We start from the raw sequence: 12,544 nt of genomic DNA on the forward strand, positions 1-12,544 counted from the left end.
AGCTACAGTTGTACTAACTCATTAACGCCATAATTACTTGATCAAAATCCGTCACTATGTTACTCCTTACATTCGACATTTATGAGATTCCCAAGATATTGAAACAGAACCGTACTAATGGAGATTGCGCGAAATGTATTTCACTAATGAGTTGGTTTAGTGATGAAATTGCGACTCGTTCATCGCTGTCCGAGGCACATAGAAGGGGTTCCGCGCGATTAAGTGACCTCCGCGCCGGACCGATGGTCCCCCCCTCTCCACATGAGCGACGGATTGACAGCTCCGGTACTGTAGAATCGTCGGGCTTATGGTTAAAGTACTCATGCACTACGTGTAGTTGCCTCAGTTGTGACATCAAGGACGCCATAGTATAATCTGCCGCATCAAAGACGTAGTCATAATTCAGAGTCGACCAGCATCAGATGGCAGAATGGCGGCCGTGGAAGCCTTCAACGAAACGAGAGACAGTACGGACAGGATTGTCACCGATTGTGGATTTGCGGGCTACTATGAAAACGTCCACTCACGACAGAAATTGCTCATCGTTCAGCTGATCATGAAATCGTTCCAAAAATTGCGATGCGATATTGCGCGTACAAAACCGGGCCAGAAGCTGAGACCGATCAAATGCACCGCCAACCTACGGAAACAGCTCGACTTCTGCTATGAAATGCTTTCAGATGCAGGACTTGTGCGCCAAGAAGGAGATTCGTTCATCAGGACAGACACACCCACACCACCTGGAAATCCAAAAGATGCTCTTCAACATATTCTCAACGACTTTCCGACATACACATCTCTGAACAAGCTTGTGGCTCACGCGGGTAACAACCTCGCCGAAATTTATGTGGGACGTACCGATGGCGTCCGATCGATTTTCGGGTCCCCAGAAGGGCGCGAGTATCTGGAAGATATCTATGGCGCAGCGCATCCGAGCAAGGCCTTTCACAAGCTCATGGAAGACTTCATGACCCGCTTCACAAAGAGCGTCACCATCCCTCACGGTTCTCAACTCAAGATCCTGGAGCTTGGCGCTGGAACAGGGGGCACAGCCAAATGGCTTGCCCCGTTGCTCGCTAAATCGGGAGTCCCTGTCGAGTACACCTTCACCGATCTGGCACACGGCTTCATTGCTCAGGCTGCGCGGAAGTTCCAAGACTACCCCTTTATGAACTATCGAACACAGGACATCGAGAAGCCACCACCTGTAGATCTCGCGCACGCCCAGGACATAGTCATTGCTGTAAACGCAGTTCACGCCACCCCCGACATGGTAAAATCACTTACCAATACGCGCCAATTCTTACGACCTGGCGGGTTTGCACTGGTGATGGAGGTGCAGGAGCGTTTGTGCTGGGCTGACTTTGTGTTTGGGCTGTTTGAGGGATGGTGGTTGTTCAGCGACGGGAGAAAGCATGCGACGGCTGACGAGACGGTATGGCGGGATGCTTTCAAGGCATCTGGGTTCGATCATATTGATTGGACTAAAGGGAAATTGAGGGATTCCGGCCTGCAGAGAGTTTTCCTGGCGACGGTGGCCGAATAGGGTAGCTCGTGGTTGTAGTTGTTGGTACAGTGCCCGTAACTTCGGTTTCAGTTGCACATGACGAATCTTCCTCTTCATGTATGGTACACCAAATCTGATGAGATCAGATCACGCCACTTGATAGCCGACCTAACCGCGGATACTGTTGCTTCTTCCTTGTGATATTGTATAGACACATAGGTGATCAAACCGAATCCTCGGAACTAGATTTCCATATCTGCTAGATAGCATAGCTAAAATCGAGGCGGATCCCCGGTGAAACGTCCGCAATGAGGTTTCGAGGCTACCTGTAACCTAAAGCGAGGCTGGAATGGTAGGCACTCGACTATACGGCTAATTGGCAACTTGTAGGCAGAAATTATCCACGTGGTTTGTTTATCATTCGGTACAGATGTTTCTGTTTAGGAGTTTGGTAACGAGTCTTCTTTTGCCTAACTGCACCTCTGAGGGGATACTTTCCTGCAGGCTGCCCCGAGAACACTCAAAGTCTACTCCAAATGGGGCGCGTAAGCACGTCTTTACAAGACTTACACAGTAGACTTGTAGCAGCGGAAAAAAGGCAACTCTATCTGGGTGGCGGCACGACCCTTGCCGCTGGCTCGTACCAATCTTACGTCTGTTGGTCGAGATGAAGCAAGACGGGGAAAGGACTTCTAAGATGAGCTGAAGTATCGCGAGTCAAGATGTGGGGGGCTTCGTCGCAACTTCGGGTGAGAAGGAAAGTTTCGGGGTACTTTTCCTGTTCCCCGACGATGCTGCACTTGGGATAAGGCTTCAGGGTTCTCGATAGTTCGAACCTACATGGTACCCCAAGTTAGTTGACAATACGCGGGATCTCTAAGTTGAATTCTGAGTAAGTATGTAGCTACGGAACTTTTCCCTACACTTGGCTGGCCAAGAATTCGTACCTATGCGTGCGCTCAGTTGACGCTGAGAACAATTGCTGGCAATATCGCAAATTCTAGTATGGCTACTGAGAAGCAGGTTGAGATTGGCGCCGAGCGGCAGGATGAGGATGGTGACATCGTTGTGGACTGGAATGGGGAAGACGACGAGAGTAAGCCCCTGAACTGGTCAACTACTCGAAAGTGCATCAACGTTGGACTTGTCAGCGCCTTAACTTTCATTGCGTAAGTCATCCTGCGTCCCAATACGACACGAGAGCGAAGCTGGAATAGCTGACTGACTACGAATGATGTGGCTCTATAGGTCCATCGCCTCCGCCATGTGTGCACCTGGAGTCCCAGACATGATGGCGGAATTCCATAGCGAGAGCAAAGTCCTCTCATCCTTCATCGTCTCTATTTTTGTCTTAGGATATGCAATTGGTCCAATGTAAGTTCTGTTCGCCTCAAGGTAATGAAGCCTCAAGTAATAATCAACTTATGCTCGTCAGCTTCTTTGCTCCTTTATCCGAGCTGTATGGGAGACTGCCCATTTACCACAGCTCAAACATCCTCTTCACTCTGTTCAGCATTTTGAGCGCTGTATCACCAAACCTGCCGGCCATCATTATCTTCCGTTTCCTCTCTGGCGCCTCGGGTGCAGCCCCCCTAGCCATCGGCGGTGGCACCATAGCTGATCTCATCCGACCCGAGCGACGAGGCTTGGTGGTGAGCGTCTACTTCGTTGGTCCCATCCTTGGACCAGCACTGGGACCGGTCGCGGCCGGCTATATTTCACAGGATCTAGGCTGGCGATGGATTTTTTGGGTCACTGCAATCCCTGTGAGTGCTTGTCGGGTACAGTGGTCTGATTCCCATTGCTGATCAAGAGCCACAGTCCGGTGCCTTCACGTTGATTTGCTTCCTCTGTCTGCGGGAGACATATCCTCCAAGACTGCTGCACCAGCGTGCAGTGGCTTTACGGAAAGCTCATCCCGAAAGCACTTTCGTAGCGCCGGGTGAAAAGTCGGCGTTGAGTCCAAGTACGCTCCTTCTCAATGCACTGGTTCGGCCAGTCAAGATGTTTTTCTTGAGCCCAATTGTGCTTGTTCTCTCAACAATACTTGCTTTAGCATACGGGTATATGGTAAGCCCCACGAGGTTTCTACACAATGTGGCGTGAGGCTGATAGCAAGCAGTACATACTATTGACGACATTCACTCCGGTCTTCACCTCGGAGTACGGCTTTTCGTTGGGCACAGTCGGTTTAGTCTACCTTGGCCTGGGCGTAGGTTTCAGCGTGGGAGCAATTTGCAATGCGATCTTCAACGACCGCATGGCCAATCGACGAACTGCACGCAACGATGGACATCGTGAGCCTGAGTTTCGACTGCCTATCATGGCCAGGTCGATCTTGCTTACACCCTTGGGACTATTATTCTACGGCTGGACCGCGCAGTACCACTTGCACTGGATACTCCCAATCATTGGCTCAGCCCTTCTCGGAGCCGGACTAATCCTTATCATGGTGGGTGCTCTAACATCTTCATACATTCCAGATACTAATCAAGCGACCAGATGCCGTTGCACACATACCTCATCGACGCGTTTACGAAGTACGCTGCTTCTGCGATAGCGGCATCTACCATCTTCCGCTGCATCGTTGGTGCATTTCTGCCACTCGCAGGGGAGTCATTGTTCAATCGGCTAGGGCTCGGCTGGGGAAGTAGTCTTTTAGGATTTGTCTCACTTTTGCTCTGTCCGGTTCCGTGGCTACTTCAAAAATATGGCCAGGCAGCTAGAGAGAGGTTTGCTGTCACATTCTAAATCACTCCATGACACACGTAATTACCATAGTTCACAGACCGATCACCAGGGAGTAGAAGGGCGATGGTTTCTATTCAAGAATATGTCTTATCTAGCTACTAAGAATCGTTTTGCTATTGTTGGTGGCGGATTACAGGTTTAAACTCTTATTCTGAGCCATAAAGACATTAATATGGATTATGAATCCATTTTCTGGATTGAACATGTTTCTTCCGTGATTAATATCTGGCTTGACCAAATTCACACTAAAGATTTGCGGCCTTACAGTGATCATAACCTTGACTTAGTAATAGAGATGCCTGTGTCACGAAATTCTCACCACTCTCTTGCCCTTCCTAGTGATCTGTCCTCTGCCAGAGTCACACATGGTGTGTACTCAATGTCGAGATGTGAGTTGATAGCGAACGGGTCTTCGACGTGCATATTTATCAACACATGATCGGCACAGTGTGTTGAGTGATTCCAGTTGATAGCATAAGCCGGAACTGTCGTTTTCCATCGTGCGGCGCTGCTGAGAATTTTCCATGTTGCAACACAATGCCAACGATGAAGATCCATAGACACCCATTTTATGTCTTGCGTGCCCTTCATAACTTGGGGTAGAGTGATGGCCTTTGTCGCATTTTGGTCCTCAAAGAACTCCCACGGCCATACGTGCTCAAATTCGTCAATGAGTTCGGGAGAAGAGCATTGTGTCGGCATCCAGTGGAGCAGAACGTCATCGTAGATGCAACCTGCTGCGCGGGCTTCGTTGGGCGTATTCCCGCATGCTGAGGACGGCTCCCAGGCGCGAAAGGTCTGTCCACCGTCTACGACACTCCATTCTGGGACGATGGTAGACATTTTCGTGGGTGAGTCTACGAAGTATGCTGCCAAAGCAAATGAAAAGACCAAGATGGCTCCGGATGTGGAGTAGCCAATGCCTTGAAAGATCTTCCTCCAAGGGAATCGTCTTGGATAATGATTCAACACCTGCTTCGACGCAATTTCCTCCAGTATGTCGTCGTCATAGCTGCTGGACTGAGAGGATAAGAGCCTCTCTTCCGCTTCGTTGCTATGGTCTGTGGTAGTTGACATTATTTGCTACTGACTTAGGCAGAAAAGTTGCGTAAAAACAGTAGGGTAGTGTAAAAAAAAGTTGCTTTACATGTATCCGCTGTACGACAAGACCGTGGCATCCTCTATTCCATGTTTGAGTAGGACTACAACCTGCCCAGGTGGCTACAGAATATGTGAGGCGGACTTGCTTGAGTGAGAGTTCTGCCTCGGATTTTTACGACAACTACCCGACAAAATGCACTAACAAGACAAGGTACTCAAGGTTCAGTTGTAAAGCATGAGTGCGGAACCCGAGAAATTCTCCAAGCTCCCGCTAGGACCCTTATGAAGTGTGTCACAATTCAAAGCTTAAACACAAAGTCGAGAACATCCACAGGACTAACCGAGCACAGAACGTAAACGAAGAGCTTGTCCCTTCTTACCGGGATCCTCTCGAGAAAACAAGTGGAACCACCTACTGTAAACGGTACTATGACTGCACTAACGATATATGGACGTCAGTTTCGGAAGTTAATCGACTTGAAGGAGGAGCTGGGCAGACGACACGGAGACTTTCTTCTTGATCGCCCAGCTCTTACTATAAGCGACCGTCATATCCTAGCTACAAGCTGACTCGGAGATGATGACGCGGAAGATATCATCCCCGCATGGTTGGCCTAGGCAGAAACAAATGTCATGTAGTGCCGACATATGTTATCTATCGCCCTCTCAACAAGACTGCCTATCACGTACTTCCAGTCACCACCGCTGTCACCGTGCAATCATGGCAAACCACCGCGAAAAGGTCACAAGATTCGAGAAAAATATGGACAATAGCCTTTCACCTTGTCTACGACTTCTTTTCTTTCTTCTAGGCGCATCAATATGCACCCTTTTCACTCTTCTGGTTCCCTTCTCTCCATTTTACGGAACTGATCACGGGAATCACGGTCACTCTGATACCAACCTCGGGCTCATCACCGGCCTGCTCAAGGACAAATTCCCTTGCGGCAGAGATACTCCCACTGCATTGTCACGTGGGTGCAAGTTTGAGTCATACACGGCGACATGGCAACCTCCGCAATGTTTTGACTCGGCTCTAGATGCCGAGTTCCGCCAGACTCGCCCATGGAAGTTCTTTACGTCTCGGAATTCAACCACCGAGTTATCCTGGTCTGACGTGGAGAAGATCAAACCAGGACAGGCGTGGACGACATGGGAGTTCCATCTCTACTCTTGCGCGTTTCTGTGGAAGAAAGAGGTCAAGATCGCGCACGGATTGGTCTCTGGTACCATCGACTACCACCAGTGCCTAGACCATGCGTTGATGCACGACTACGCGAGGCCCAAGGACCATGTGAGTATCCCTTACTGGCCTCGCTTTACTTCTTGTCGACCGCCTAGCGACATATCCGTTCACCAATTCGATTTGAAACCTGGTGTGGAAAAGGGGCTTGGTATTGATGGACAACTGGCTGAAGTGCATGGCCATTCTCATATTCACGGGGCGAATAAGGAATTTGATCACAAGCCAAGGGAATAGACCATTTTCGTCACTGGAGGCAAATGTTGTAGCAGACTGATTAGCCAATGTCTTCGTTCTCGGGCTCGCCATGCAATAGTATAGTCACCATTCCTACCATAAATCCCACATATCGTGACGATTAACGTAAAGTCCTCTGATCCTCATACGTGGGTAACCAAGTTCGTTTCAAGTCAAGGTTCAATACCCTGAACATGGTGGAAATCACAGTCTAGACTACCGGGAACTGATCCATCATTGGGCAGACAAAGTAAGCTACACACTATTGTCGATAACCGAGAGAGACAGTGTCTTCAGAATTTCACCTTACGACTAGGTTCACAATAAGGATCAGGGTTTTTTAGTAAAAACAAAGCAGGGCAACTACTTGTTCTCGAAAGTATCCCACTTTCCGCCGTTTAAGCTTCCGTCATCCCACCCAGCAAGCTCAAGGTTGGAAGCCTTTTGTGTGCGTGCCCAAACTATCAACTTGGCCTTGCCAAAGCTGCATAAGGGGACTCAAACGCGCCGGGGATCCTCTTTGGGGTCATTGGAGCAAGAAAGTAACGCGAATCGACTAGGAAACCTTTCCAAATTGAGTCATTGTTGCTAGCTATGCTCTTGGTGATACACGGTTCCGCGGATGTACGGCTCGAGCCGGAACATTAATCATTATTCTATAAGCTAGTATATGCAAATGGAGATATTCCAACAAACCTTGAGGTAATCAACTACCGCAGATAACGTGACTAGGTCTGCTCGTCTGCCACGAGGGTGTCGGAAGACAAGCTGTAAAAGGGAGTAGGAACGCCATATATGACCACGTTACATCCCACGCTGTCTACCTTGGTGTTCGAGCATCTAACAAATCAGACAACTACAATACACCAACTATATCTGTTATCATTATCCAACAACTCACAATGAGATTCACCGCCCTTACTTCCGTTGCAATCCTTGCAGCCACTGCTCTTGCGGCACCGACCATCCAGAGAGAGGAGAAACGGGCTTTCGTCACTGACGAGCTTGGTACGTGTTTGAAGCACTTAAGATTCCGTAGACAATTGAGTGGTCTAACTGACGAGTAAAGATCCTCGCGCGTTTGTCACCGAAGACAAACGCGAGTTTGTGACTGAGCCAGAGAGACGCTCCTTTGTTACAGAGGACAAGCGAGGATTTGTCACTGAGGAGAAGCGTGGTTTCGTCACCGAAGATGAAATGGGGAAGAGAGGTTTCGTCACCGAGCCCGATATGAGCAAGCGTGGCTTCGTGACGGAGCCAGAGAAGAGATCTTTTGTCACTGAGGACAAGCGCAGCTTCGTGACCGAACCCGAGAAGCGCGCCTTCGTCACTGAGGGTAAGCGCAGCTTCGTGACCGAACCCGAGAAGCGCGCCTTCGTCACTGAGGACAAGAGAAGCTTTGTCACGGAGCCCGAGAAGCGCGGTTTCGTCACTGAAGAGAAGAGGGGCTTCGTCACTGAGCCTGAGAAGAGATCCTTCATTACAGAGAAGCGTGGCTTTGTCACCGAGGACAAGCGTAGCTTTGTTACGGAGCCTGAGAAGAGATCTTTCGTCACTGAAGACAAGCGCGGCTTTGTTACCGAGCCTGAGAAGCGTGGATTTGTCACTGAGGAGAAGCGCTCTTTCATCACTGAGCCCCACAAGAGAGGCTTTGTCACCGAGGACAAGCGTGCCTTCGTTACTGACGAGGACATGGAGTAAAACTCATATGATCTTCGGTACTTTGAGAATAATGGAGACGATGGAACAGACAAGTGGTGGTAAATGGTACAGATTGTCCTCTCGGGAGGCGGTACTTGCTGTAGTTTTTCTTGATTACGTTAGACAAGGTAGCTTCAACAGCAGACTGGTCACTGAAATCAAAAATCTTGTCTCTCGCTTTACATTGGTTCTACTGCGATGACGGAAAGACTGTGTGTCAACGGTGTGTCATCAATGGAACTGATAAGCTAGGGATTAACAATATATTGAACGAAGGAGGAATTGAAAGCTATGAAGCTTGTATGGCATTGAGAGCTATTCCACTGACAAAAGCTACAAGGGGTGTTGTTTAACGAGGCCATTTTCTTTCTGCACGTTGCATGTATTTGATTGAGGCATTGCTGCCAATCAACCGAAAGCTAAAGCAACCCTAGATTCTGCCCTACTCAGTGTCACCAGTCAGCCAGATTTCGTGGCCGTTTCCTTCATTTACGATGCGGCTATTCAGACACCCTAAGACTGCAACACCACTTGCAATCCACCAGACCAAGCCTGTGATGTTATGGGACGACCCGTAGCTATACACGATTCCCGCTATGGATGAAGTCGCTGACCTCATCAAACCAGACAACAAGAATGCGCTGCTATGCGTTCGTGCTAAAGCAGACGGATGCGGCGAAGACCTGACCAAAGGATGTAAGCCAATGTGAGCATTCACAACAAGAATGGTATCAAAAGCAGCTTACAAATTGGTCAGAACAAGTTGCGCTGGTACGACAAATGTGGACGTCCCCACCATCATAATTTGAACCAGGATGATGAGGAACCAAACGACGAACCCAGTTTTACCAGCTGGTGGTGGTGTAGTCGAGGGCATAGCTGCGATGTAAGGCACGATGAAGTAGAGTAGCGGCATCCCAAGCATGAACTTGCGCCACATCTTCAGAGTCCCAAGACGACGGCTGATGCGGGGATAGATAAAAAGTTGTGTGGGTAATCCCATCATTCCGACGATGAAGAGAGACCACATAATTTGGTCTGGCTTCATCCCGGCTCCGCCAGAAAAGAAGAAAGGGAGCTTGAGTTTGCCTTCTTTGTCAACCGGGTCGCTGAGGAAACTCGTCCACAGAGTGTTGTAGGTCGTGATGTGATACTCTTGGATGGCGTATGAAACAAGCGTGAGACACATATTTTTAGTGAACATGCGCCTAGTTGGTAAGATCATGGGAGTTGTCTTGACTGCCTTCATTGGTGATCTTTGCTCTTCGGAATCCCTTTCAGATGGGTCAGAGTATTCCGTGATCATATGTGACATCTCTTCGTCAGTGGCATCCTCATGGCCTGCTCTGGTTACTGTCGAGATCTTGGTTCCAAACAAAAGGTATCGAACTCTTCGGGTGAAGGCGACGCCAGGATCGTATCTATCTTTCAGGGGCTCTAGAGTCTGTAGAAACGGAAGCTGTAAGCCTGATTCAACAATTACGAGTGGAAAGCAACGAGCTCACTTCTTCTAGGAAAAGCAAGACCGCGAAGAAGGCCAACAGCATGATAGATCCGCTGAGGATAGCTGGTGGTGCATACGGCCACGCTTTCAGAAATGCATTATTCCCAAACTTATCCGGGTATTTCCCCGCTAGGTCAGCCAGCTGCCCGGCCATGAGGGGACTAGCCATGGCAGCAACGTTGAAAGAGATCGGAAGCAACAAGAAAGCATGAGGCTGAAATCTTCCCGGATTGTTAGCTATTGCTAGCGAATTCTAATCAACCTGAGCAATGACTGACCGTTTCTCCACGACAACCTCGGAGACCATCGTCCTCACTGTCGCCACATTTCCGTTGACTAGACCTTCGAGGATCCGCAACGCCAGTGCCTGCTTGAAATCTGTGATGAATCCAAAAGCAACACATCCGATAACTACATTTAAGGACTTGAACGTTAGCGGCCGAACGCCGTCTCTCATCTTACATCCAGTGCATGTGATGGCCGGACTCACATGATCCAGCTATTCCCCCCATTAGAACAAGCTTTCTACCGCCTCTGGGAGAATCGGCCAGTTTCCCCAAGAACATTGACGAAAAGCATTGTGATAGCATAAAACTTGTTTGTAAGTAAGCGACTTGTCGGACGATCGCTCCCGAGTCTAGGGTCGCATCTAAAGACTGCAATTGATAAAACAAATAAGTCTAAGACGCCTTGTCAGCGACCCCCACATCTGCACATCGTCGTGGTGGAAAGAGTCTACTCACGAGCAGTGAGATGCTCACTACCGGCTCGGCAAACCGTAGGAAACATAAAATGGCGAGCTGGTCCTTTCGCGGCAGGGACCGCCAAGTCACTTCGTCTTTCTTGGCTTCCATATCAATTGAATTCTTGATAATAGTCAAATATCTCAAGCAAAGCTTCGGTAAACGTTTTGGTCGTCTCTTCCAGGTCAAACGTGCCGTAGACAAGCCAGAGATCTCAATGCCTTGCGTTCTTCGCTTTGCTCACCTTGATTGAGCTCAACCACTGGCGGGACATCTCCCAACACATCAGTTGCATCCGGCTGCATCCCAATTAGGAAAATCAGAGCTCCGAGTTGAACCCGACGGCGGCGGGGTAGCTCCGTGCAAGCTTCGGTCCGCAGTGGAGACGGTCAGATTGAAACAGTGCTACTAAACCTTCACGCAGGCCACCTCGGTCCGCTACTTAGCTCTAATCGTCAGGACAAGAGGTGTCTGTTGTGGTGGCTGCGGGTTTCGATCGATAGGCCGCCCTAGGATAGTTGAGCGAGGTAAACCTCACTGCTTCAGTTGGGTTGCAATTCAGTCACACATGGAATCCGTTTGATCTGCATTCAACTCTAGTCAATAGGAATGGGCAAGAACGTGACTTTTGCGAGCAATATGAGGAAAGCGGCCAAGTACGACGTCCTTGAAGGGGGCGAAAATCTGGACGATGATGAGTTGGAAAGCCTCGGGGGCATGGACCTAGATCACAGTGGCCCATGCGGTAACTCCCCGACCTTCCCAGACGAGTGGAATCGTGATCGTGTCTTATGGGATCAGCGTCTCCGCAAGATTCGACGAGTAGCCTGGGCCGAGGGTATACTGCTAATTGTTCTTCTCGGATACATCGTTTTGCTCAATATTGGTACCGCCTGGCCTCGAGAAGAAGTCACCCCGTTGGGAGTTGACCCCAGTGGTTTTGTCCCGCCAGGTGAGCCAAACCCTTTCTTGACGCTAAAATGCGGCCCTAACTGGCGGCACAGAAATCGGACAGCCTGTCAAGTGGGCTAAGTACGATGATGAGAGCGATCCGCACTATTTCAAGCCCGACGTTTTCGAGAGCCTCGAAAATGTGCAAGCTGCTGCGAGGGATTTCAAGATGCTGCACAACGGTTCGTTGACACTACGATGCTTTACTGAATGGTTTCCAGTCCAACTGATTCGTTGCACAGCATCAAACGTGAGAATCAACGGAAAATACAGCACGCACATGGATTTCGATAACAAGCAGCAACCGCTCCCTGCGTATGTCACCCGCAAGGGTTCAGAGCTCTACAGCATACGCGCTTTTCACCAGATGCACTGCATTGTAAGTATATAGAAATGCAGAAGTGTTGAAAGAGTTAAACTTCTAACACGAGACCAGTCAATCATTTTTGAGGATATCGGCTACAGGGTTAATAACAAAACGTCAAAGTGGGAAACGGGCCATGTCATACACTGTTTGAACACGGTGAGGTCAGCCATAACATGCCTAGCGGACGCGACGCCAATTTCTTACGTTCATGGTATGGGTGTTGGCCACACTACAGACGATCAGCAGAGTCATTGCAGGGACTTCTTTGCGCTGAGGGAGTGGGCCCACGACCCGGCACGGGCAGTGAAATGGGTCAATTTTGCACCAGAGGATGAGAAGGATAAATATGAGGAGATTGTAGACTAGAGTCACAGTATGTGATTTGAGACCAGGTGGGTGGGTGATGGATAGAAGATCATTGTAGCTGTTGAGAGATGTG

The 12,544-nt window shown here is 49.3% G+C and overlaps 7 protein-coding genes across 7 annotated transcripts; 5 read left to right on the top strand and 2 right to left on the bottom strand.

The window, feature by feature from the left end:
- Window positions 1-430: 430 nt before the first annotated feature.
- CLUP02_09662 (polyketide synthase) lies at window positions 431-1,546 on the top strand (the record flags this gene model as incomplete). Its single annotated transcript, XM_049288640.1, has 1 exon — window positions 431-1,546. One exon carries the CDS (start codon window positions 431-433, stop codon window positions 1,544-1,546), a length of 1,116 nt encoding a protein of 371 aa, XP_049145784.1.
- An 867-nt stretch (window positions 1,547-2,413) lies between these two features.
- CLUP02_09663 (uncharacterized protein) lies at window positions 2,414-4,258 on the top strand (the record flags this gene model as incomplete). Its single annotated transcript, XM_049288641.1, has 6 exons — window positions 2,414-2,676; window positions 2,756-2,881; window positions 2,943-3,273; window positions 3,329-3,577; window positions 3,630-3,959; window positions 4,010-4,258. Coding segments are annotated over 6 exons (1,548 nt in total), but the record flags the coding sequence as incomplete, so codon positions are not given.
- A 130-nt stretch (window positions 4,259-4,388) lies between these two features.
- Window positions 4,389-5,335, bottom strand: CLUP02_09664 (uncharacterized protein; the record flags this gene model as incomplete). The annotated part of the gene is made up of 2 exons (XM_049288642.1): window positions 4,389-4,518; window positions 4,578-5,335. 2 exons carry the CDS (start codon window positions 5,333-5,335, stop codon window positions 4,389-4,391), a joined length of 888 nt encoding a protein of 295 aa, XP_049145786.1.
- Window positions 5,336-5,964: 629 nt separating this feature from the next.
- CLUP02_09665 (uncharacterized protein) lies at window positions 5,965-6,839 on the top strand (the record flags this gene model as incomplete). The annotated part of the gene is made up of 2 exons (XM_049288643.1): window positions 5,965-5,989; window positions 6,172-6,839. 2 exons carry the CDS (start codon window positions 5,965-5,967, stop codon window positions 6,837-6,839), a joined length of 693 nt encoding a protein of 230 aa, XP_049145787.1.
- Window positions 6,840-7,741: 902 nt separating this feature from the next.
- On the top strand, window positions 7,742-8,540 carry CLUP02_09666 (uncharacterized protein; the record flags this gene model as incomplete). Its single annotated transcript, XM_049288644.1, has 2 exons — window positions 7,742-7,847; window positions 7,909-8,540. The coding sequence occupies 2 exons, from the start codon at window positions 7,742-7,744 to the stop codon at window positions 8,538-8,540; spliced, it is 738 nt and encodes a 245-aa protein (XP_049145788.1).
- A 442-nt stretch (window positions 8,541-8,982) lies between these two features.
- CLUP02_09667 (uncharacterized protein) lies at window positions 8,983-10,898 on the bottom strand (the record flags this gene model as incomplete). Its single annotated transcript, XM_049288645.1, has 6 exons — window positions 8,983-9,223; window positions 9,287-9,984; window positions 10,046-10,265; window positions 10,323-10,422; window positions 10,535-10,700; window positions 10,788-10,898. The coding sequence occupies 6 exons, from the start codon at window positions 10,896-10,898 to the stop codon at window positions 8,983-8,985; spliced, it is 1,536 nt and encodes a 511-aa protein (XP_049145789.1).
- Window positions 10,899-11,396: 498 nt separating this feature from the next.
- Window positions 11,397-12,471, top strand: CLUP02_09668 (uncharacterized protein; the record flags this gene model as incomplete). Its single annotated transcript, XM_049288646.1, has 4 exons — window positions 11,397-11,739; window positions 11,792-11,920; window positions 11,981-12,117; window positions 12,175-12,471. The coding sequence occupies 4 exons, from the start codon at window positions 11,397-11,399 to the stop codon at window positions 12,469-12,471; spliced, it is 906 nt and encodes a 301-aa protein (XP_049145790.1).
- Window positions 12,472-12,544: the final 73 nt, after the last annotated feature.

Source organism: Colletotrichum lupini, chromosome 5, assembly GCF_023278565.1.
Source record: "Colletotrichum lupini chromosome 5, complete sequence".
Lineage (NCBI taxonomy): Eukaryota > Fungi > Ascomycota > Sordariomycetes > Glomerellales > Glomerellaceae > Colletotrichum > Colletotrichum lupini.